The sequence below is a fragment of the Entelurus aequoreus genome, linkage group LG03 (genome assembly GCF_033978785.1).
Source record: "Entelurus aequoreus isolate RoL-2023_Sb linkage group LG03, RoL_Eaeq_v1.1, whole genome shotgun sequence".
Taxonomy (NCBI): domain Eukaryota; kingdom Metazoa; phylum Chordata; class Actinopteri; order Syngnathiformes; family Syngnathidae; genus Entelurus; species Entelurus aequoreus.
The window spans coordinates 84770471-84796633 of NC_084733.1; the positions used below are offsets into that span (position 1 = coordinate 84770471).

A 26163-nucleotide genomic window follows, 5' to 3' on the forward strand; every position below is an offset into this window, starting at 1 on the left:
CATTACATCTCCCCCCTTTAACTAATTGTTTGCCCCACATAAAACATAAGAACAGTGGTATGCATTAGGTAACTGTTGCTTACGGTCATTTGAAAACATCATAATGGCAACTACACTTTCCATCTTAAAGATCTAAACAAATTATTTGGGAATGTCCGGCGGGCCTGATTGAAAAGCTCAACGGGCCGCATGTGGCCCCCGGGCCTTAATTTGCTCAGGTCTGGTGTAAACTGTACTGTTTCATATAGTGTATTATCCTCTTTTGCAATCTACTACTATTGTAAGTTTTAAATCAATTTAAGGGCTTTTGTGCTCTTAATCATTCTCCATGATTTGATTAATAATTGTAAACCATTAAAGCCAATTAGAAAATGTAGCCCTAACTTTCATAAATCGACATTTATTTTGCGGTAATAGTACTGATTTGTTCTGCTATCTTTATGTCAAACTACTTCCTTAAATGACCGCCATAACCACAACACCAGGGGGTGCTCCACTAACCACGTTAAACCCAGATTCCGAACTAACAAAGGTCTTAACTCATTCTCTTTCTATGCCACATCAATGTGGAATGCGCTCCCAACAGGTATAAAAGAAAGGGCATCTCTATCCTCCTTCAAAACCGCAATAAAAGTTCACCTCCAGGCAGCTACAACCCTAAACTAACACCCTCCCCGGATTGCTAATAATCAAATGTAAACAATCAAATGCAGATACTTTTTCTTTTTCTTATGCCTTCTGATCTCTCTCTCTCTCTATGTCCACTACTTGATGTCCATATCCCCCCCCCCTCCCTCCACACCCCTGATTGTAAATAATGTAAATAATTCAATGTGATTATCTTGTATGATGACTGTATTATGATGATAGTATATATGATAGTATACATCTGTATCATGAATCAATTTAAGTGGACCCCGACTTAAACAAGTTGAAAAACTTATTCGGGTGTTACCATTTAGTGGTCAATTGTACGGAATTTGTACTTCACTGTGCAACCTACTAATAAAAGTCTCAATTAATCAATCAATCAGCTAATATGTCGACTCCATGACCGTGCTGCCCTCTATTGTCTGGGAGTGCAAGGTCAGTCAGGGTACTTTTAGTTTTTTCAGCTTTATGTATGTATGGCAGTATCATTATTATTATTATACATATCTGTTTTGATTAATTGATTGCGCAACGTTATTACTTTAAAAAAAACAAAAAAAAACACCACAATTGTACTCGACAGAGGAAGTCACATGACGTGTCGGGAGGCATAACCTGTCCAGTGGGACCACATCACTCACATTGTGTACGTCAACTAAAGAAATGCACACCCTTTTTTAAATGAGCGCTACCTTTTTTGTTGGAAGGGAAGTGAGAACAAGAGCAGACTTGGGCGCGTCAAGTCCGTAGGCGAAATATTGTGCAACTCCTCTCCAATTCGACGCCGTACTTTGGGGCTTCGCAAACTTTCAAGATGGACGATGGCGCCCGGTTTGGTTTCTCTTTCCTTTTCCAAAGTGTCCGACGCTCAAGTGTGAAGCCTCGTCGCCTACCGGACCTGGGTTTTATCTTACTTTCATTGGAATGACGGGTAAAAAGCGGACTAAATACGTTTTGTTAGGTTTTTTAAAATATTTTTTAAAAAGTGCTACGTGGCCCGGAGTTCGTGACTTCCTGGTTTGTGACACCGACGTTTGTTTTCTTCCTCTTCTTGACTTTCCAGGCGAAGGAGGAGAAAGAAGTCGGGAGGATTTGTTCGAGGCACATATTTTGACATCATGTTTGAAAGGGGAGCTTTTTGTTGGGCACACCACGACGTTTAATACGCCTGGAAATGGAAAGGGGAAGGAGTCGGACTTTAGGTGACGAGCCGCCCCGCTTTCACTTTCGCCTTCAAGAACAAATCTGGCTTCAAATGTGCTATTTCATCACTACACCGCATATACAGCAAATGTAGCCACCTTCTCGCTTTATTTGACGTTAAACCAGGAATATTTGATACACTATTCCCTAAATTCGTCATTTTTCTAATGTTTTTTCTTTTCTCCTTCTCAATTCTGTAGGTGTTTTAATACCAGTGTCTGAAAATTCGGATGATTTCAATAACAAGATTTTGGCTCCAATCCAAAGTGCGTACTTGTACGAAGAGTCAAAGGTGGATTTCAAATATCACTCTGCTCTCATCTTTAGGAATCCAGCATTGGAGAAAAAGGTTGGTTCACTTTTGTAATTTAAAAAAAAAATTGTTTAATAATTTACATCAGAGGTGTCCAAAGTGCAGCCGCTTGCGGCCCACTGAAAATGCTTTAAATACTATCACCAAAAAAAAGTGGAATATCTTTTCATTTATTTTTATTTATTTATTTATTTCAAGCAATGACATAAAAAAAAAGAATAATTTTAAAAAAAGTACCAAGTTGACAACACATAATAATATACATTAATATAGTGCAAAAGGTAATGTATAGTATGTAATGCATGATTGTCCAGTTTTGCCTGAATATAATGGAATACAAGTGAAATGTAACGAGAAAAAGTTGACTCGAATACAAAACCCAAAACCAATGAAGTTGGCACGTTGTGTAAATCAGTGTTTTTCAACCACTGTGCTGTGAGAAACAGTCTGGTGTGCCGTGGGAAGTTATCTAATCTCACCTATTTGGGTTGAAAATATTTTTTGCAAACCAGAAATTATCAGGGGTGTGGGAAAAAATCGATTCGAATTCAAATCGCCATTCTCACGTTGTACGATTCAGTATCGATTCTCATTTTTAAAAAATCGATTTTTATTTATTTAATTTTTTTATTAATCAATCCAACAAAACAATACACAGCAATACCATGGCAATGCAATCCAATTCCAAAACCAAACCCGACCCAGCAACACTCAGAACAGCAATAAACACGACACAGAACAATCCAAAAGTAGTGAAACAAAAATGAATATTATTAATAACAGTATCAATATTAGTAACAATTTCAACATAGCAGTGATTAAAAATCCCTCAGTGACATTATCATTAGACATTTATTTAAAAAAATAAAAATGAACAATAGTGTCACAGTGGCTTACACTTGCATCACATCTCATAAGCTCGACAACACACTGTGTCCAATATTTTCACAAAGATAAAATAAGTCATATTTTTGGTTCATTTAATAGTTAAAACAAATTTACATTATTGCAATCAGTGGATAAAACATTGTCCTTTACAATTACAAAAGCTTTTTACAAAAATCTACTACTCTGCTTGCATGTCAGCAGACTGGGGTAGATCCTGCTGAAATCCTATGTATTGAATGAATAGAGAATTGTTTTGAATCGGAAAAATATTGTTTTTGAATCGAGAATCGCGTTGAATCGAAAAAAATCGATTTATAATCGAATCGTGACCCCAAGAATCGATATTGAATCGAATCTTCGGACACCCAAAGATTCGCAGCCCTAGTAATTATAGTCTGCAAATGATGTGTTGTTGTTGAGTGGCGGTGCTGTCTGGAGTTTAGCAGAGTAACTGTGTAATACTCTTCCATATCAGTAGGTGGCAGCAGGTAGCTAATTGCTTTGTAGATGTCGGAAACAGCAGTAGGCAGGTAAAAAGGTGTCTAATGCTTAAACCAAAAATAAACAAAAGGCGAGTGCCCCTAAGAAAAGGCATTGAAGCTTAGGGAAGGCTATGCAGAACGAAAGTAAAACTGAACTGGCTACAAAGTAAACAAAAACAGAATGCTGGAGGAGAGCAAAGACTTACTGTGGAGCAAAGACGGCGTCCACAAAGTACATCCGTACATGACGTGACAATCAACAATGTCCCCACAAAGACGGATAAAAACAACTGAAATATTCTCGATTGCTAAAACAAAGCAGGTGCGGGAAATATCGCTCAAAGGAAGACATGAAACTGCTAAAGGAAAATACCAACAAAAAAAAAATAGGAGCGCAAGACAAGAAATAAAACACTACACACAGGAAAACAGCAAAAACCTCCAAATAAGTCAGGGCGTGATGTGACAGGTGGTGACAGTACATCTATTTTGAGACAAGTGCTATAGTCATGCATGGTTGATTATAGTTTAAATTCATATCCAACAATTGCGACGACGACTTTTTACTGTCAACTGAGTTTTTAGTTTTTTAATGATTTCTGCTGGTGGTGTGCCTCCGCATTTTTTCGCCGCAAAAAATGTGCCTTGGCTGAAAAAAGGTTGAAAAGCACTGGTGTAAATCATACATTTCAACTTATATTCAATTGAATAGACTGCAAAGACAAGATAATTAACCTTCGAACTGGAAAACTTAATTTTTTGCAAATATTAGCTCATTTGGAATTTGATGCCTGCAACATGTTTCAAAAAAGCTGGCACAAGTGGTAAAAAAGACTGAGAAAGTTGAGGGAATGCTCATCAAACACTTATTTGGCACATCCCACAGGTGAACAGGCTAATTGGGAACAGGTGGGTGCCATGATTGGGTATAAAAGCAGTTTCCATGAAATGCTCAGTCGTTCACAAACAAGGATGGGGCGAGGGTCACCACTTTGTCAACAAATGCGTGAGCAAATTGTTTAACAAAACATTTCTCAACCAGCTATTGCAAGGAATTTAGGGATTTCACCATCTACGGTCCGTAATATAATCAAAAGGTTCAGATAATCTGGAGAAATCGCTGCACGTAAGCGGCTAAGCGCGTGACCTTTGATCCCTCAGGTGGAACTGCATCAAAAACCAACATCAGTGTGTAAAGGATATCACCAAATGGGCTCAGGAACACTTCAGAAAACCACTGTCAGTAACTACAGTTGGTCACTACATCTGTAAGTGCAAGTTAAAAGTGATGCAAAGCGGAAGCCATTTATCAACAACACCCAGAAACGTTTCAATAAAAACAACTTTTTTAATGACAAAAAAAACAAAACAAAAACTTACAACAAATAGCTCTTGAGTAGATTTAGAGATTTGAGTGTTGAAAGATAAAAAAAAGTGTGATTTATTTTTAACACTTTTATGAAAGAGACCCTTTTGGGTCCCTGAGGATTTTAGTGGGATTTTTTTTTTTTAAACTGTCATTGGTTAAAAAAAAAAAAAAGAATCAAAATCAATGTTGTTATGAATTATTGACTTATTGAAGGCTCCAATTACTTAACATAAAATATTCCACTTTGACATTTGGGGGAACATATTGTATAATAAGTTTTCCATTAAAATAAACAAAGTTTTCTATGACAAAAAGGGCAAAAACTTACAATCGACCAATAGTTTTTAAGTTGATCTCAAGATTTGAGCGTTAAAAAATAAATAATGTGACTTATTTTGAACACTTTTGTGATTGTGGCCCTTTTGGGTTCTTAAGAATTTTGGGGGGGATTTTCTTAACTCATTGCTCAAAAGGTAATAATGAATCAAAATCAAAGTTGTTATAAATGATTGACCTATTTTTTCAAGGCTCTAATTACTTCACATCAAATATGCCAGTAAGACAATTTTTTCGGAGGGAAGTGATGCATATTTTGTGTTTTTTGCCCAAAAAAAACAGGGTTTTCTTGAACAAAAAGGACATAAAACATTATGAAATATATATATATATATATATATATATATATATATATATATATATATATATATATATATATATATATATATATATATATATATATATATATATATATATATATATATATATTTGAGGTTTCTGTGGTTTATACAGTGCTCAATACCAGGGTAGGGCAGAATACCACAGGCACTTCAATAAAATCCCCTGAAGAGCAGGGAAACCTGCGAAACAGGCTTGTAGGGATGAAATAGCCTCTGTGTTTTTTCCTGACCTAATTAGAAATATGAATAGAACGCTTTATTGTCATAAAACATGATTTTTGGAGAGACAAAAAAACAACTTATTTTTAACATTTTAAGGCTGGGAACTTGAAGGGAGCCTAGAAAATATATAAATGGTTTTGAAAAGGAAAAACATCAAAATGGCCCCCGCATGCTTTGATTTTTCAGCTTGCGGCCCAGTGGCAAAACTTTGGACACCCCTGATTTACATCAACAATGTCTGTCGGCACTATGTTGCTGGCTTGCGACCATGTGACCTTCCCCTTCCTTCAGGTCATTGTTGCAAAACCTTTGAGGATTGCAGTATTTCCAAAAATCCCATATTGTACACAAATGTGAGGACTTCAACATGGGGATATTAATGTTGTGCACTGCCTCACAGATAGGGGCAATGTTTTGCCAGTAGCAGCTTTTTTGCCAAAAGTTCATATTTTAAGGTAAAACAACATTATAAGATTTATTCTACATGGTCTCTGGTCATCTTTTACTGTAACCAAGGGTCCTGAGCACCGTGAAGTCACGTATGCACCGTAGTTTTCCTCCAAATCCAATAATTTAAAAATACTGGTACAATCATTTTGTAATTTCCCACCTAGCAACGCTGCTTCAGGTTCTCAGTTGGAAGGCCACTTAAACTTAGACAAACTTTATTGATCCACAAGGCAAATTGTTCCACACAAAGCTCAGTTTCAAAGGTTGGAAAGGATAATGCAAAATGTGCCATAGTAACAATATAAAATATAACATACATGTTGTAGGAGCCTAAATGCTGTTTAAGTTCATTTACATTTTATGGAAAAGGGGACTATTTACTTTATTTAAATAATACGAAAATGTATATATTGCATGCTTAGAATAATTATAAGGTACACTTTATTTGTAATTATTACATTCGTCTGAATAATTTGATGGTGTACTGCTTTAATAATAATAATGAAAATTAGCATTGCAGTTGTTTAAAACCTGTACAAACATTTACAAAATTTGATTTTAAAGGAGCAAATTTAATATTAAACAACAAATGTATTTCTTCTCACAGGCATATGGTCACCAAACTCCATGGAAAGGAATATAGACTACTAACTTTGTACTACCTGGCCAATCCGCTGCTTTCTGTATTCGTTACTGTGTGTGCGACTACGAAGCCTGTTGCTCCAAATTTGGAAAACAAATAATGTAGTTGTAGAATGTTTTGTTTTGTAGAACGTGATTTGCCAGGAGATGGTAAAACTTATGGTGCATCACCTACAAAGTGAAGTACCACCTTCTTGTACAAAACCCAAAACCAGTTTGTGTAAATCTAAACAAAAACAGAATACAATGTACAATTATATTCAATTGAATAGACTGCAAAGACAAGATACTTGAAGTTCGAACTGAGAAACTTAATTTTTTTTGCAAATATTAGCTCAGGAGTTTGATGCCTGCAACATGTTTCAGAAAAGCTGGCAGGACTGGCAAAAAAGACTGAGAAAGTTGAGAAATGCTCATCAAACACTTATTTGGAACATACCACAGGTGAACAGACTAACTGGGAACATATAACGTATGAAAGCAGCTTCCATGAAATGCTCAGTCATTCACAAACAAGGACGGGGCGAGGGTCACCACTTTGTCAACAAATGCCTGAGCAAATTGTTTAAGAACAACATTTCTCAACCAGCTATTGCAAGGACTGTAGGGATTTCACCATCTAAGGTCCGTAATATCATCAAAAGGTTCAGAGAATCTGGAGAAATCACTGCACGTAACATTGAATGCCAGTGGCCTTGGATCCCTCAGGCGGTACAGCATCAAAAAGCGACATCAGTGTGTAAAGGATATCACCACATGGGCTCAGGAACACTTCAGAAAACCACTGTCAGTAACTACGGTTGGTCGCTACATCTGTAAGTGCAAGTTAAAAGTCTACGATGCAAAGCGAAAGCCATTTATCAACAACACCCAGAAACTTTTCAATAAAACCAACTTTTTTTAATGACAACAAAAACTTATAACAGATAGCTCTTGAGTATATTTAGAGATGTGAGTGTTGAAAGTAAAAAAAAAAAAGTGTGATTTGCAACAAAAAAAAAAAGTTTCTCAGTTCGAACATTAAATATCTTGTCTTTGCAGTCTATTCAATTGAATATAGGTTGAAAAGGACTTGAAAATCTTTGTATTCTGTTTTTGGGTTTTGTCTCACACAATATTGTCTTTTTTTAGCTTGTGGGCATGCGCCACAAGTAAATGACTGAATAGGAAACATGAAATCTCCTATACACATTTACAAGGGCGAAATGTGTGTTTTTTTTTTGTTTGTTTCTCCAGTATGCTGCCTTTCGAGCCAAGAAAAAACAAGCAGGGTATACGGAAGAGGACCTGGAGGAGACGTATGGCTTCATGCTGTTTGACGACATCGACAAGGTAGAAGCAAACACGACACAACCGAGGTCAAGATCTGTTTGGATAAATCACTTTGCTGGTTGTCTTTTTCAAGGCTAACGCACTTGGCCAAACGGGAGTGCTCACCGGGACCACATCCTATTCATTTTTGGGGGATCCCTCAAAAGGTAAATCGATTTTTTTTTAAATTGTGTGTACAAAATAAGGGGTGCAACATTGTCGACATATATCGACAATAAAACTGAACAAAATCGCGAGTAAAAACATCAAGTGTGGGAACTAGAGATGTCCTATAATGGCTTTTTTGCCGATATCCGATATTCCGATATTGTCCAACTCTTAATTACCGATTCCGATATCAACTGAATGTGGAATTAACACATTATTATGCCTAATTTTGTTGTGATGCCCCGCTGGATGCATTAAACAATGTAACAAGGTTTTTCAAAATAAATCAACTCAAGTTATGGGGAAAAAATGCCAACATGGCACTGCCATATTTATTATTGAAGTCACAAAGTGCATTACTTTTTTTAACATGCCTCAAAACAGCAGCTTGGAATTTGGGACATGCTCTCCCTGAGAGAGCATGAGGAGGTTGAGGTGGGCGGGGTTGGGGGGAATAGGGGGACAGCGGGGGGTGTATATTGTAGCATCCCAGAAGAGTTAGTGCTGCAAGGGGTTCTGGGTATTTGTTCTGTTGTGTTTGTGTTGTGTTACGGTGCGGATGTTCTCCCGAAATGTGTTTGTCATTCTTGTTTGGTGTGGGTTCACAGTGTGGGGCATATTTGTAACAGTGTTAAAGTTGTTTATACGGCCACCCTCAGTGTGACCTGTATGGCTGTTGACCAAGTATGCCTTGCATTCACTTGTGTGTGTGAAAAGCCGTAGGTATTATGTGATTGGGCCGGCACGCAAAGGCAGTGCCTTTTAAGGTTTATTGGCGCTCTGTACTTCTCCCTACGTCCGTGTACACAGCGGCGTTTTTAAAAGTCATACATTTTACTTTTTGAAACCGATACCGATCATTTCCGATATTACATTTTAAAGCATTTATCCGCAGATAATATCGGCAGTTCGATATTATCGGACATCTCTAGTGGGAACGTTTCCTCTTATTTTTGTTAAAAGGACTAATACTTAGCTCATTTTGCCAAGCAGATCTTGTTTTTATGACACAACACCTGTAATACGGAAGCATTTAAAGCAGGGGGAATGGAGGATGCGGTCTCCACGCGGTTAAAAAGTTAGCCTAAAAATAAAATCTGATTTTTTTTTTTTTCACCAAAAAATTAGATTTATGATTTTAAATTTTTTTCCTGCTTTTTAAAAAAAATTACAGAAATATTTCAAAACAAGTTTTGCTTTTATTTGATCAAAAACTAGTAGTTTGAAACTAAACTGCATACACTGCGTCTTACTTCTATAATGTTGTTCTTTTCAGACCGGATATAAATGTTACTTAATTTGGAAAAGTTTTCAAATAACTAAATCAAGCGCTTCCTCTTTTTAAACAAAAAAACAAACTGTCATTGCTCAAAAAATAATAATGGTATGACTTATTGGCCAATTTAGGGCTCCAATTACTTCACATCAAATATTGCACTCCGAAATGTTTTTTTGTGGAAAGTTTTTTATATTTTTTGTTTTCAATTTTTTAAAAAACAAACTTTTTTTAATGACAAAAAGGGCATGAAACAAACAAACCCAAAAAACAACACAAACTTATATTAACAGACAGCTCTTAAAGTGAAGTGAAGTGAAGTGAATTATATTTATATAGCGCTGTTCACATAGTGACACCCAATATCTAAGTTACATTTAAACCAGCGTGGGTGGCACTGGGAGCAGGTGGGTGAAGTGTCTTGCCCAAGGACACAACGGCAGTGACTAGGATGGTGGAAGCGGGGATCGAACCTGGAACCCTCAAGTTGCTGGCACGGCCGCTCTACCATCCGAGCTATACCGCCCCATAAAGGTGCCATATGTAACAATGTGGCCAGAAATGGTACTGCAATCAGGGTCAAAATTCTGTAGGCCTCTCCCTCTCTCCCTGACTGAGGTTGCCAGATACCCAGCCGAATCCAGCTGGATGGACTGGGCTACTCCAAGGAACTTCAAACTTCCACTGCCTATTAAGTTGAGAAGTGGGACCATAATAGCTGTATAGACAAGTTAACAAATCTCTAACCAACACATTTTACACAGAAATGAGGCTATTTTCAGGAGGAAGTACGTCATGCCTGCGTACAATATCACAACAAATGGCAATCATATGGTTATTGTCTGTACTATCAGAAAACAAAGACTAAAACCAACTACAACCAACGCTAGCAATAGTTATAAGAAAACGTAAATGCCTGACTTACATATCAAGGAGGAAATTAGCAAGTTGGTGTCAGATAAAAAAATGTTCTCCGCCTTCAGTCGTCTCCATCTTTCAAAGGCATCCCCGATACAAATCCTGGTTTTGTTCCTGGCTTTGTCATGAATAAGTTGAGAATAGTAACTTTTAGATTTACTAAGGCCTGACATGTTTAGTAACTTTACCAGTGGCAGTAGCCAGACGAAGATGGCAACCTGGATGTGACACACTCATGGACTTTCTAATTGGTCAAAGGGGGCGGGACACCCAAATGAAAACAATAACAGGATTTCAGGGCTGTAAATGTAATTTTGAAATGAGCATATTTCATCTGAACTACTGTTATCAGTTATGGAGGTATTGGAAAGGAACATGATTTATTAATGCCTTTTGACATATCAGGGCCATTTAATGATGACTTGACATGAAATTATTACATATGGCTCCTTTTAATGTCCTTTTTTTTACTTTAAAAAATGACAGGTTTTTTTTAGCACTTTGCCTGCCCTTGTTTTTAAATAGACATTCGTTTAATAGTTATTTTTATTTTTGTAACAGGCAAATGAGCAGCACAGTTACAGTATGAATAAATATGTATAATGTAAATAGTCATTAGGAAAATGCCTAAAATATCTCAAGCTGAATTTAAAAGTCGATGGCTAAATTAGAGCCACTGAATTTGTGTGCGCTTTGTGATCCGATTAGTCGGCTATAAAAAAAAATAGTCGTTCGTTGCAGCCTTTGGAGAAAATGTCATAATTCAGCACAAGCCAATTCCAGTTCATTTGTCGAAAGTAAACATTATTTGAACATACCTAAACTTTTTTTAGCCAGTTGTAAATGACAAGAGCAAGTCAAGGTACATTGCTTTCAAAGTCCACTCGACAGGTTTGTTTTGCAATCAACTGTGGAGTGAAAGCATTTTTTTTTTTTTTACTGCCATATTAAAGACTGAACACATGAAACTAGGTATTGTGTTGAATCATAGAAATATAAGTGATTTATTTATTTATTTAAACAGTATATTATAATATAGTACAGTAGTAGTACACATAGAGGATAACAACTTGTGTTCAACTCGTCTAGCTCTCTGTTGCTAGGCAGGGTTCGTAGAGCTCAACTTGGCCAACGAGGCTGTTTACATGACAGACACGAGACGAGCCGACAGGAAGTCAGACTGAACACGAAGAAGGAGACAGAAACCCTCAAATGAAATTACCCTCTTTATAAAAAGAGAACTCCACCACCATCTACCACTAAAAACAGTTTCTTTGTGTGTTCAGGTGTTTACATATCAATGTACTCTGACTGTTTGGAACGGCAACCCTGGAGAAATTCCGAGTCGGGCTACATCGCCATCATCAGGCTGACAACGGTAATAGGAAATTGTATCTTGTTCAGAATGTACAAACCCCAAAACCGGTGAAGTTGGCACGTTGTGTAGTTCGTAAATAAAAACAGAATACCATGATTTGCAAATCCTTTTCAACTTATATTCAAGACAAAAAGAAGATACTTAACATTCGAACTGGAAAACTTTGTAATTTTTTTGCAAATATTAGCTCATTTGGAATTTGATGCCTGCAACATGTTCCAAAAAAGCTGGCACAGGTGGCTAAAAAGACTGAAAAAGTTGAGGAATGCTCATCAAACACTTATCTGGAACATCCCACAGGTGAATAAGCTAATTGGGAACAGGATAGGGCGAGGCTCACCACTTTGTGAACAAATGCCTGAGCAAATTGTCCAACAGTTTAAGAACAAAATTTCTCAACCAGCTATTGCAAGGAATTTAGGGATTTCACCATCTCCAGTCCGTAATATCATCAAAAGGTTCAGAGAATCTGGATAAATCACTGCGCGTAAGCAACGATATTACAGACCTTCGATCCTTCAGGCGGTACTGCATTTAAAAGCGACACCAGGTGTACAGGATATCACCACATTGGCTCAGGAACACTTCAGAAAACCACTGTCAGTAGCTACAGTTTGTCGCTACATCTGTAAGTGCAAGTTAAAACTCTACTATGCAAAGCGAAAGCCATTTATCAACAACACCCAGAAACGCAGCTGGCTTCGCTGGGCCCGAGCTCATCTAAGATGGACTGATGCAAAGTGGAAAAGTGGTCTGGCGAGTCCACATTTCAAATTGTTTTTGGAAACTGTGGACGTCTTGTCCTCCGGAACAAAGAGAAAAAGAATCATCCGGATTGTTCTAGGCGCAAAGTGTAAAAGCCAGCATCTGTGATGGTATGGGGGTGTATTAGTGTCCTCACCGTATTATTTCAGCAAGACGATGCCAAGACACGTGTTACAGCAGCGTGGCTTCATAGTAAAAGAGTGCAGGTACTAGACTGGCCTGCCTGTAGTCCAGACCTGTCTCCCATTAAAAATGTGTGGTGCATTATGAAGCCTAAAATACCACAACAGAGACTCCGGACTGTTGAACAACTTAAGCTGTACATCAAGCAAGAATGGGAAAGAATTCCACCTGAAAAGCTTCAAAAATGTGTCTCCTCAGTTCCCAAACGTTTACTGAGTCTTGTTAAAAGGAAAGGCCATGTAACACAGTGGTAAAAATGCCCCTGTGCCAACTTTTTTGCAATGATTTGCTGCCAATAAATTCTAAGTTAATGATTATTTGCAAAAAAATACATGTTTCTCTGTTGGAACATTAAATATCTTGTCTTTGCAGTCTATTCAATTGAATATAGGTTGAAAAGGATTTGCAAATCGTTGTATTCTGTTTTCATTTACGAATTACACAATGTGCCAACTTCACTGGTTTTGGATTTATTGAAATGAAAAATCAATTGACGCCCGATTCTCCGTCCCGCAGGGGAGAGTTGGAAGAATTTCCGAGAGCCACGGCCAAAGTGTACCGGTGCCCACCTCGGGATTTGACTGCCACGTGTCTCAAAACTTGGCCTTGGTGTCGCCCAAAACCAGCTCGCCCCTGGCATTCAAGAGAACCCAAGTAAAAAAAAAAAAGTCTTAATTCCTTAAAAATGAGCCCCTCGCTAAGGGAGTGCCCATCGTCTCTGTTTTGCAGTGTTACATTTATGAGCTGCTTGATGATGGAAGCGATGGAACGGCGAAGTCTCCCAGCTTCACTTGCCCTTTTGGTATTGTGGCATTTAAATACAGCATCAAAGGAAAAGGAAGGAGAAAACGTTGGACTCCGTTGGCAATAAAGTGAGTAAACTAAATTAAAAATATGAATGCCACTTCATTATGCAACAGGGCAATTTCCCAAATACCCCAACCTCCGATTTTATTCAAATTTAGGATAACATTTTCTCATAGGAATAATAGAAATTGACTGAATACACACAATTATACATGCATATATTAAATCATTAATACATATATACACGCACACAAAGGTATTCACACACATACAGTACAGGCCAAAAGTTTGGACGCACCTTCTCATTTCAATGCGTTTTCTTTTATTTTCATGACTATTTACATTGTAGATTGTCGCTGAAGGCATCAAAACTATGACACCTGTGAAGTGAAAACCATTTCAGGTGACTACCTCTTGAAGCTCATCGAGAGAATGCCAAGAGTGTGCAAAACAGTAATCAGAGCAAAGGGTGGCTATTTTGAAGATACTAGAATATAAAACATGTTTTCGGTTATTTCACCTTTTTTTGTTAAGTACATAACTCCACATGTGTTCATTCATAGTTTTGATGCCTTCAGTGACAATCTACATGGCATATCAAATACAATTTAAATAAAAATTGAATGCCTCTTTTCTATTTGCAGCCTTCTGAGGTAAATATCAACATTAACTTTTTCCCCAGGCTAATACATTTGAAAATAAAATAACAATGAATAAACCAACCATTCAGGACTTTAAACTGCTCAGTTTGCAACACACTGATCTAATCTGATGTGCCTAAGCCAGATACCTGCCATCTTTTCTTGGATGCTAGTTCATTAATGTCGGGGCTCAGGCTTTGAGCTGAGGCAACCTTCATTATCCAACGAAGGTGTTCATCAGTCATTATATCTCGTAGTCCACAGTCTTGGGGGCGTGCCTTAAAGTACCGAGGATGTCGTTGTGGCTTGTGCAGCCCTTTGAGACACTTGTGATTTAGGGCTATATAAATAAACATTGATTGATTGATTGATTGAAAGGCACTGCATTTTAACGTCTTCTACGAGCTGTCGTCACGTCCGCTTTTCATCCATTCTAACAACGTGCCGGCCCAGTCAGAAGATATGTGCGGCTTCTGTACGCACACACACGTGAATGCAACGCATACTTGATCAACAACGACACAGGTTACACTGAGGTTGGCCGTATAAACAACTTTAACACTGTTAGAAATATACGCCACACTGTGAATCCACACCAAACAGGAATGACAAACACATTTCGGGAGAACATCCGCACCGTAACACAACATAAGCACAACAGAACAAATACCCAGAACCCTTTGCAGCATTAACTCTTCCGGGACGCTACAAAATACACCCCCCCCCGCTACCACCAAACCCCGCGGTGAATGCGGTGTTACCGCGGCACCGGCGCTGTATATAATCGGCGGGCCAGCTCTAGTGTTAATTTGATATCGCCTCAAGGGCCAAATTTGGCCCGCGGGCCAGAGTTTAACACCCATGATGTAAATAGTCCTGAAAATAAACAAAACGCTTTGAATGAGAAGGTGTGTCCAAACTTTTGGCCTGTACTGTACATAGGTACCTACGCTCCCACATACATACACAAATACAGTACATACACAAATACAGTACATACATACACATTCCCTGTACAAACATACATATACACATACTGTACATATACATTCACTGTACAAACATACATATGCGCATACTGTACATATACAATACATACACTCATGCATCCACCTTGTTTTTAATGAAAATGTAGACCTACTAAGTTACTCTGTATTTTAATGTTGGTCATTATGGTGATGCTTGTTTTTTCAGATGGTGAAATAACTGAGTTTCACTTTACAGGGATACTTGCTTCAATTCAGTTAACTAAATCTGTATTTTACCTTTTTCAGAGTGGACACACAACCTCGTGATCTCTTCGCTTCTAAGATTCTCAGAGTTCTGCCGGTCTTGGGCTATGCAGGAGGTGATGTTGAGAAAACAAACACTGACCCGAACAAAGGAGTGTACAATGTCGTGACACACCCCTTACGGACTTACACAGTGCTGCTAAATCCGGTGATGCAACCGTGTCCTCCCGCGGGACCTGGGGTTCGTTACATCGCTCTATCATCTCCTGAGCCAGTACAAGCCAGTCCTGTACAAATGGGATCAGAAAAACCGCCAAACTGTGAAATGGAGTGTGGTAAGGATGAAGTTGGTGTTACAGCTCCGCAAACTCTTGCCCCGAATGAACCGCGAGTGCCGAACGAAGCGGATGATCCTGAACTAAGAAACCTCCCGACTCCTTCGACATCCGATGACGTTCCTTCCGAGCTGATTGTGAGCTTCACATCCGAGCAATCTGTGCCTAAGAAGAGCTCAATCAGTCCCGTGTCAACAAGGAAGCCTTTGTCCGACGAGCACAAGAGGACTTTGGAATGTCCAAAGATAGCTAATGTCACAATAGAGCAACAAAAGTTTTCCACTAAAGGTCACAAAAAGACAACTAAGGCATTTATTGAGACGCCTGCATTAGAAAAAGTTCAGATACCATCAGCAGACGATACGCTTAATAGTCAGAGTGACCAAAAAACGGAATCATCCAACCAATTGCACCAAAATGCAACATCAAATAAAGGTCGTAAGACCTTCCCAGGACATACTTTCGGCAGATGTTCATCACAAAAAAAAAAAGGCAGACCTGTTACTGTCGAACGAGGGACATCAGACGCGGAAGGACAGACAATGGGGAGCACTGTAACGGACCGGGAAACTCCATCAGAAGACGATACGCTTAATAGTCAGAGTGACCAAAAAACGGAATCATCCAACCAATTGCTACAAAATGCAACATCAAATAAAGATCGTAAGACCTTCCCAGGACATACTTTCGACAGATATTCATCAAAAAATAAAAAAGTCAGACCTGTTACTGTCGAACGAGGGACATCAGACGCGGAAGGACAGACAATGGGGAGCACTGTAACGGACCGGGAAACTCCATCAGAAGACGATACGCTTAATAGTCAGAGTGACCAAAAAACGGAATCATCCAACCAATTGCACCAAAATGCAACATCAAATAAAGATCGTAAGACCTTCCCAGGACATACTTTCGGCAAATATTCATCAAAAAATAAAAAAGTCAGACCTGTTACTGTCGAACGAGGGACATCAGACGCGGAAGGACAGACAATGGGGAGCACTGTAACAGACCGGGAAACTCCATCAGAAGACGATACGCTTAATAGTCAGAGTGACCAAAAAACGGAATCATCCAACCAATTGCACCAAAATGCAACATCAAATAAAGATCGTAAGACCTTCCCAGGACATACTTTCGGCAAATATTCATCAAAAAATAAAAAAGTCAGACCTGTTACTGTCGAACGAGGGACATCAGACGCGGAAGGACAGACAATGGGGAGCACTGTAACAGACCGGGAAACTCCATCAGAAGACGATACGCTTAATAGTCAGAGTGACCAAAAAACGGAATCATCCAACCAATTGCACCAAAATGCAACATCAAATAAAGATCGTAAGACCTTCCCAGGACATACTTTCGGCAGATATTCATCAAAAAATAAAAAAGTCAGACCTGTTACTGTCGAACGAGGGACATCAGACGCGGAAGGACAGACAATGGGGAGCACTGTAACGGACCGGGAAACTCCATCAGAAGACGATACGCTTAATAGTCAGAGTGACCAAAAAACGGAATCATCCAACCAATTGCACCAAAATGCAACATCAAATAAAGATCGTAAGACCTTCCCAGAACATACTTTCGGCAGATATTCATCAAAAAATAAAAAAGTCAGACCTGTTACTGTCGAACGAGGGACATCAGACGCGGAAGGACAGACAATGGGGAGCACCGTAACGGACCGGGAAACTCCAAAATGTGAGCGTTGGAACTTAAAGCCAGTCATCAGTGAGTGTGGAAGAACCTTAGTCCCTCATGGCTCAAGGAGGACGGCTGTTCATAGGATGAAGTCTTTACCGGAACAAAATTTGTTCCGTAGTCGTCCTAACAAGGCATCTGATGCAGTTGGAGAGACAGAGCAGCAGTCCATCACTCCCCCAGGATCGGGAACACGTGAGACTGAGGTAATGGAATCCAAGACCTTAGCCAATTATCCTGAAAACGTTAGTCCGGAGCAAAGCACTGTGCACGATTCAGGCTACGGGGAAGATGCTCTTCCAGCAGAAGACATTCAGGAACGAGGTACTACCACTTCTTCTGATCGGCGTGTCGAAGAAGATGAACCAAAATGCATCCTGTCAAACAGAGCTCGCACAAAACACCACCTCAGTTTAAATGGCACTACTGAAGATCCAACTACTGAGCTTCCTTTGAAGAAAAGCAAAAGTCACACCGAGGTAAACCCAAATGTAGCTGACGAAGCGGCGTCTGCGACGAAGGACACCGACGTTCGGGATACTCAAGACTCGACACAAGCGGCGACTATCAAGCGTAGCCCTTCATCAATTTTCCCAAAGTGGAAGCAGTTTAAAAAGCTCAAGAAGCAGCAAGCCATCTCTAAACTACACATTAAAAAGAAATGTGAGTCAATGTGCTTTCTCAATTTGTTGCCACACAAACTATTACTCTGAATTAAACTTCACGTTGTCTTCACAGGGCGGTTGCATTTTCAAACCTCATTGGAAGAAACTGGCAAACGGAGCGCTGGGGATGACACTATCTGGAAGAAGAACAACATCTCCAACACATCTACGGATGCTTTGAACTTACTTGCTGATCTGGCACTGGGGGCCACCAATGAGCAAGTTCTTTCACAACCAGGCCAAGAACTAATGAGTGACGATGCTAAAGGTGTTGCTAGTACTGATCAAGTGTCACTTCTTTATGCTCTTCTCGGGAAGCCTGTCTTTAAACCCACTCAGCCCCTTGAGTCACAAAGCGTTCTTGCGGAAGACATGGACTTGGTCAGTATGTTGCGTGAAGAACATGCCTACTCTATACATCAGTTTGTGCCCTTGGCTTTACCAGGCAAAGAATTCAAGGTGTCTCCTTTGAGTGGTTCCACTGGACTGCTGCACCACTACCAGACAATATGTAGTGGTCAAACACTACACTTCTCTGATGATCAAAGTGAAAACAGTCAGGTGACTTCAAAACATGCAAGGAAATGCATGGCAAGGTTCCAACGTTATCGCAGTTTTGTTGAGGAAGGTGGGTCTATCAAAGTGACACGGCAGTGGCAAGAGATGTATGACTTCGGTGGAGACAGCAGGTTTTCACTTGGGTTAAAGAACAGAAGCATCATACGAGCCTTACATGGGTATGTGCGCTAGATGTGGATTGGTTGAGTTCGGCTGCTTTTTTCGTGATGATAATGATCTCATCTTTCATTTTTTCAGCCCGTGGGATATCTCTATTCAAGACTCCAACAAAGACATACAGCTTGTTGTCTACATGTGGATTGGTCTCTTTTATAGCCGCTCCACAGCGAGGTTCTTCGATGTTGACTTGGATCTTGAAAACTTGGAAGAAATGGATTGTTTGGAGACAATGCCAGCCCGGTCTGACCTCAAGGAGAATCCCTTTTTATTACCACCAGGTGTGGTAGACACTGCAGAATCTTCCATTTCTAACTCTTTGGTCCTCAGCCAGAAGGGGACCAATTTGGATCAAGAATCTGAAATTCTGGACTTGTCACTGAAGAACCCCAATGTAGAGAGTCTTACTTCTGGACCAACATTTGTGGTTTGTTCTGATATTACAGATGTTCTCAGATAACATGTGTTTGTTCTGGGTCAACATCATTCTTCTCTCTTTTCCCAGGAATGCCAAACAACGATTGTCCCTGCAGAAACTTTAAATAAGTGCAATGATGTCAGCAGCGAGTGCAGTAGGACAAATTTACAAGAAGATAGCTACCCGAAAGACGAAGGTGAACCTTCTCTACATGAGGATGTACCTGACAATCACCTACAAGGACAGCTGGAAAATAATGACAATCACGATGTTACCAGAATGGATCATGGGTTGCATGAATCCAACAGTGACAGGATGGATTTGGAAGGTGAATCCGAAAATGTAGGAGCCAAAGTATTGAGTGTGGCGTTGAAACATGGAGAAGATTCACTTGGAGCAGAAAACGAGGTCTACAAAGATGTGGTTAATCCAGTGCCTCAAATAGAGGATGACAAAGAATCGGATGCATTCTGCAAAGAAAGTATTTTGGCGACTGAAAGACTGTTGCCAAGGGATGATCCTGAAGATGTGCAGGTTGACAACCTCAATGACAAAAGGGATTATTTTGTCAAGAACGATATCTTAATTTCAACAAGTTTCAGTGTTCAACAGGGCATTGACACAGTCCTCCCAACGTCAAACACAGATGACAGACTCGGTGAGATTAAGACAACTGACGTAGAACATACTCTTGATCAAACTTCAGAAACGAACAAGTACGCATCTACCTTTCCAGTCGTAATTTATTGCACGAAAAACAAGAATGCACAGCCAGTCCAGGCAGCATCTACCTCACAAAGTCCGCAATCCTCTGAATCGTCAGAGGATCCAGTGGCACTTCCGTTAAACAATAAATCAAAGGTGAATCCCTTAATCACAGAAGACACGTCTGATATAAATGTCCTGGACGCGATAGAGGTGGACGAAATATCTCAGAGAACCAGCAGAATTGTGATTGCAGAAAGTGCAATAATGAGCACGGACATAACGCTTCAGTGCTGTCCGAGTGACTTCCAGATGGACGAGAGGAATGATCCAAGGAACGATCCAGGTGATTCGTTCCAGTTCCTGGATCCACTGAGGCAAGACAACGGGGAGAGCGTTCAGAACACCTTGAAATCCAGTCAAACAAAGTACAGATTCTACATACTAGAAAAATCGGAGGATTCCTTCTATGCGGAAACAAAGGTAAACAAATACCCACTGATTCCAAAAAAAACCAAAAACATTCCATGGTTCAACTACAACTTTGCTTCAAACTTTCCAAAGTCCCAGCTAGAGTCAGAAGGACATACAGCGGTGCAACCGTCCGGGTTCTTTCTCGCCGGTGAGGACAGGTCGCCTTTGCTCATCGTTGTCAGGAATGAGGACATAGCAGCAAGCATTTGCGAGGTAAGCAGTGAACGGTGGCAAGTCTTGTCCACATTTCTGACCCCCGTGTCTCAGAACTCTCCTCTGCTCAGGTTCCGCACCTCCTCGAGCTGAAGAAGTCGTTGGGTGTGCAGTTTGTCGGCATCGACGAGCCGAGCGACGTGATGAACCGTACCTATCAGGAGCTTTTTGTCAACGGAGGCTTTGTGATGTTTGACGGGGGAACGCTGGAATCCCTCAGCCTCTGTATGTACCCGTACGACGGAAACCTCTCCGAACGCGTCCCAGTCTAATTCACGGTGTCGCCTTTCTTTAATGTGTAGACGACATGAGAAGATTCATGGAGATCTTGCAAGACCTTAACAAAACGGGGAAATGGAAGTGGTTTTTGCACTACAGAGACAGCCGGCGAATCAAAGACAACGCGAGGTAAGGGTCCTGCTATATTTTAATCTGTTCACGAGTTCCACTGATACTACTCCGATCCTCAGGTTCAGTATGGATGCTGAGGAGAAGAAGCATTTCTTAGGATGGGCAGAAGATGCAGGGCTAGCGACGGTCTTGCCTTACCACGATTGCGACATCAAATCAAGAGCTCACCCGGACTATCTTGCGTGTCTGGTGCACTTGCAGGCCCAGAATATATCATCCCGGTTTCCTGTCTTCATAACTGGTGAGAATCTACTGCAGTGCATTTGGAATTTGGATACTCTTGAACCCTCAACACAAATTCAAGGTGTTTTTCTTCCTCACAGACACAGGAGCCAGTGACTTTGAAGCGAGCGGGATTTTGACGACCACGATCGGGTCTTTTCTGATGAGTTTTCGGTGATACACTTACAGCTGTAGTCTTTTGTGCCACACAACTAAACTAATCCACCTCCGTTAATACTGTTTAAAGTTTAAAGAGTTTTTCCCTTTATGGACTGGGGAAAAAAAATGTTGCTGTCATGTTGGTTCTTTCCGTTACCGCGGTTCATCTTTTGGAACCAAAGCAATAACTCGTCAGTCAGACAAAAGTGCAGCTGCGTTTGAGCAATTTATATATATATAGATTTATTTTAAATGATTTGTTTCAAAAGTGTCATGTTTTTATTACTTTTTTTTTTGGTTGGTCATTTATTTAAAATCATTAGTATATACATAAAAGATTCTGTTTCCATGAAATGACTAAATGTGCCTTCGGTGTAATAAAGTTTTCCATGCAATGTAAAGTATATGAGTCACATGTTTTACACAATATATGAAGGCACAGAACAAATACTACAGTATTTAAGAGATGCATAGTGTCTAAAAAAAACTTACATATGTTAAGGTCTACCAGATGTATATCAATATCCAATTGGGGTTGTACGGTATACCGGTACTGGTATAGTATCGCGGTACTAATGAATCAAAAACGGTACTATCATCTGTTTGAAAAGTGTCGTCACGTCATGACATTGCTGGTTTACGAGCAGAGGAGCATGTTCGACTGCACACACATGCAGTACTTACAAGCAGACACAGTGTGTAGACAGAAAAGGGAGAACAGACGTATTTTGGTCTAAAAAATAATGATAAAGGTGAAGTTATAACACTGAAACGCCCTAGTTAGCTAGCGGCGAACGTCCATTCGCAGTCGGCAGTGTTTTAGCTACTTCTAAATCACTAATCCATGGTGACAAATAAAGTACGTTTCTTAAAAGTATCATCCCTGTTGGATGAGGAATAGCTAAACATGTTTCACTACACACCGTAGGAGGCAGAGGTGGGACCAAGTCATTGCTTTGCAAGTCACAAGTAAGTCTCAAGTCTTTGCCCTCAAGTCTCGAGTCAAGTCCCGAGTCAAGACAGGCAAGTCCCGAGTCAAGTCCAAAGTCAAGACTGGAAAGTCTCAAGTCAAGTCACAAGTCCTGCATTTTGAGTTTCGAGTCCTTTCAAGTCCTTTTAACCACAGACTAATATTTTTACACAGATTGTGTATGCTTTTAAACCGCTGTATTTATTTATTAAAACAAGTGCATTTGAAATAGCAGGAAAAAAAATAGTACTAACATTGCAATTCATAATAGCACTATTAACCAGTCATTTTAATAGTTTAAACAATTTTAAACATTTAACTCATTCCTTTACAGAATAAACACATTTGCAAAAACAAGTGCAACTGTACTTATTTGTACAAAAGTGTTAACATTGTATTTCCATGGCATATTGCATTGTAACTAGTTCCACAGCAGTTTCTATTCTGTTCTTACCTTATCTCATTGATCTCATCTCATACTGTATGTGTGTTTATGTGTGCGTACACATGAAAAACATAACAAATACATGAACATAACAATGAACAGAGTTGAACTTTTTAGATGTCAGGGCCCTATGCAATATGTACACATATTCTTAATATAGTATACATTTTAACTGACCTTTATTTGACTATGTTTGTCTTTTTGTAGGTGGCTAAAATATGCGGTGCTGCTGACCGCCGTCTAACGTTATGTTACTGTGTGTGATACAATGACTAACGTAACGTTATGTCTAGGTACCTCATGCAACCCTGCTTAAAAAAATCACTTGACAAAAAGTATGAATAAGGAAGCAAACTGCAGTGGACGCAACATATTGCTGTGTTTGAAATGATGTTATAACCATAGACATCTTATAAGTAGACGCAGTATTGGTTGCTGTGACGCGAGCAAATTGCATCTTGAAGTGGTGATGAGGAGCCGGCGAGCAGCCTAAACTGACAGTTGACAGGTAGAAAACAAAGATGCCGGGCTGGTGTTCAGCGTTTTCCTGCTCAAATGAGCGGACTGTTGAAAATAGGAATCGGGGGATTACTTTTCACAAGTAAGATTTAACATTAATGTACTTTTGGTTGTATTTTATGAAAATAACATTACCACAGAGTTAAGAAGGAGCAAAGATCTTCAATATTTGTATGTGAAAATCACAAACAAATCTTCTGGGGGAGGATGACGCCCCTACAGGGGTTTGGTTTACAAACTTTCAGCCCCACCTAAAACAAAATTCACCAGCCGCCACTGATTATGATGCATTCTCATTTTAGGCAAAATATAAGACAATACTTTCTTAACAGTATAATTGTAACCAGGAATAAGTCTTCAAGTAACAATATTCAAATACTAACATTGTTGGGTAAGACAGCATTTGGTTTTATTCTGAATCCAGTGAAACAGATTGGTGGTTTTAGCTGATATAAAGACTTTCAGGTGTTTATATATAAGTATTTGGCAGACGCTTTTATCCAAAGCGACATACATAAAAAATACATATATAACAATCACTGTAAACATTATCATTTAAGGGAATAATGTAATACAAAATATCTATACAAAGTGTCAAGACAGAATAAACTCCCTGCTGCTGCAGCAACAGAGATACGGTCTATAAGATATATAGATATCTAATGTATTCATACATTGTTTATGTAGGATATACGCATGTATATATAACCTAATTATATTGTTTCTTCAACTTAAAAATAGCTGACCGTTTTTTTCCCCCTTCTCTGGGCTTATATTCCCAGTTTTGATCTCGGACGTCTGGTCACTTATAGCATATAAGAATATTCTATTACTGTTAAGCAAACTATGAATAATAAAACATGTGTCCGTTATCATAGCTGAAAATGAGTGGTATTCAGTGAGGTAAAATGAATTAAATGCGCTGACAGTTCATTGCTCCTGCCAAATGAATTGCACTGAGTGGAGCGGATCACCACTCCAAGATGGCGGCCCCGCGTCTCGTCTGCGCCAGTAAGCAGTAGCACTCGATGCTGCGTCTACTTATAAGATGTCTATGGTTATGACGTTAGCAGTGAGTTTACAGCCTCACTGATTTAACTACACAGCAAATAAAAGTCATGTTACTTAGCCAATAAACGTTAGCTTACATTCAAAACTTACCCTTCTTTGTGCAACTTCAAATGTCGAACGAAGTTGGAAGTTGTTGCGTCTCCGTCTGTAATATTCGAACTGCGTGATTTGCATACGGCAATTCGTTTTTTGTTGACCAAGTCGCAGTTTTTATACCCGAACGAAACCAACTTTGGTATAAATCTTTCTCACTGGCGCGTTGTTTGACAACTCTTGTTCATTGGTTGTCCTGCAATTTGATTGGCTGAATGCTGTGCGATGAAAACAATGTAGATCTAATTTGATTGGCTGTTGTACTGAGAGCACACACGCTGACACGCAGCACACACGCTGATAGACAGACACGTACAAAATTAAAGCTACGGAGCGCTCCCAAATAACTTTTTAAACTTTAGGTTTTGGGGAAAGTGGCAAGTCATGTCAAGTCAAAAGGCTCAAGTCCAAGTGAAGTCACAAGTCATTGATGTTAAAGTCTAAGTCGAGTTGCAAGTCTCTTTACATTTTGTCAAGTCGAGTCTAAAGTCATCAAATTCATGACTCGAGTCTGACTCGAGTCCAAGTCATGTGACTCGAGTCCACACCTCTGGTAGGAGGATACGATAGCTGACAGCAAGCTAGCACCCCGAATGTAAACAAATGCCATGGGTGGATCTACACCTAACATCCACTGTAATGATACCAAGTACAGGAGCGTATCTAGTCGATACTATGATTTAAAAGAAAATTCATATTATGTTTATAAACTCAGGAAATATGTCCCTGGACACATGAGGACTTTGAATATGACCAATGTATGATCCTGTAACGACTTGGTATCGGATCGATACCTAAATTTGTGGTATCATCCAAAACTGATGTAAAGTATCAAACAAGAGAAGAATAAGTGATTATTACATTTTAACAGAAGTGTAGATAGAACATGTTGAAAGAGAAAGTAAGCAGATATTAACAGTAAATGAACAAGTGGATTAATAATCAATTTTTACAGTTTGTCCCTCATAATTTAGACAAAATAATAGAATGTCAGCAGCTAAATTAGGAGCCTTTGTTTATTTACTTACCACTAAAAGACAAGTTGTCTAGTATGTTCACTATTTTATTTAAGGACTAAATTGCAATAAGAAACATGTTTAATGTACCCTAAGATTTTTTGTTAAAATAAATCCAAAAAATGCCATTTTTTATGGTGCCCTTATTTAGAAAAGTATCGAAATACATTTTGGTACCGGTACCCGTACTAAAATATTGGTATCAGGACAACACTACATCCAATAGGTGGACCTTAAGTACCGTATTTTTCTGACTATAAGTCGCAGTTTTTTTCATAGTTTGGCCGGGGGTGCGACTTATACTCAGGAGCGACTTATGTGTGAAATGATTAACACACTAGCGTAAAATATCAAATAATATTATTTAGCTCATTCACGTAAGAGACTAGACGTATAAGATTTCATGGGATTTAGCGATTACGAGTGACAGAT

General features: G+C 39.3%; 2 protein-coding genes across 4 annotated transcripts in view; one reads left to right on the forward strand and one right to left on the reverse strand.

Annotated features, from left to right (window-relative positions):
• asb13b (ankyrin repeat and SOCS box containing 13b) overlaps nucleotides 1-26163 on the reverse strand; it is a 44125-nt gene that overhangs the window by 14904 nt on the left and 3058 nt on the right. Inside the window, exon 1 of one of the 2 annotated variants that reach the window (XM_062043039.1) lies at nucleotides 1344-1672. The exons of the other annotated variant lie outside the window; for it this stretch is intronic. The gene's annotated coding sequence lies outside the window, so the exon portion shown is untranslated. Of the gene's footprint in view, nucleotides 1-1343; nucleotides 1673-26163 lie in introns of those variants that run through there. 2 annotated transcript variants of the gene reach the window in all.
• tasor2 (transcription activation suppressor family member 2) lies at nucleotides 1246-22035 on the forward strand. Of its 2 annotated transcripts, XM_062043031.1 has the most exons (18): nucleotides 1246-1582; nucleotides 1715-1853; nucleotides 2055-2203; nucleotides 8134-8229; nucleotides 8303-8375; nucleotides 11857-11948; nucleotides 13413-13550; nucleotides 13626-13768; nucleotides 15619-15692; nucleotides 15771-18278; nucleotides 18354-19017; nucleotides 19097-19442; nucleotides 19521-20621; nucleotides 20703-20825; nucleotides 20897-21050; nucleotides 21128-21233; nucleotides 21296-21477; nucleotides 21560-22035. In XM_062043031.1, exons 2-18 carry the CDS (start codon nucleotides 1826-1828, stop codon nucleotides 21634-21636), a joined length of 6054 nt encoding a protein of 2017 aa, XP_061899015.1. In that variant the 5' UTR covers nucleotides 1246-1582; nucleotides 1715-1825; the 3' UTR covers nucleotides 21637-22035. The 2 variants fall into 2 exon arrangements, with proteins under 2 accessions (XP_061899015.1, XP_061899014.1); XM_062043030.1 differs by having other exon boundaries at nucleotides 15619-18278.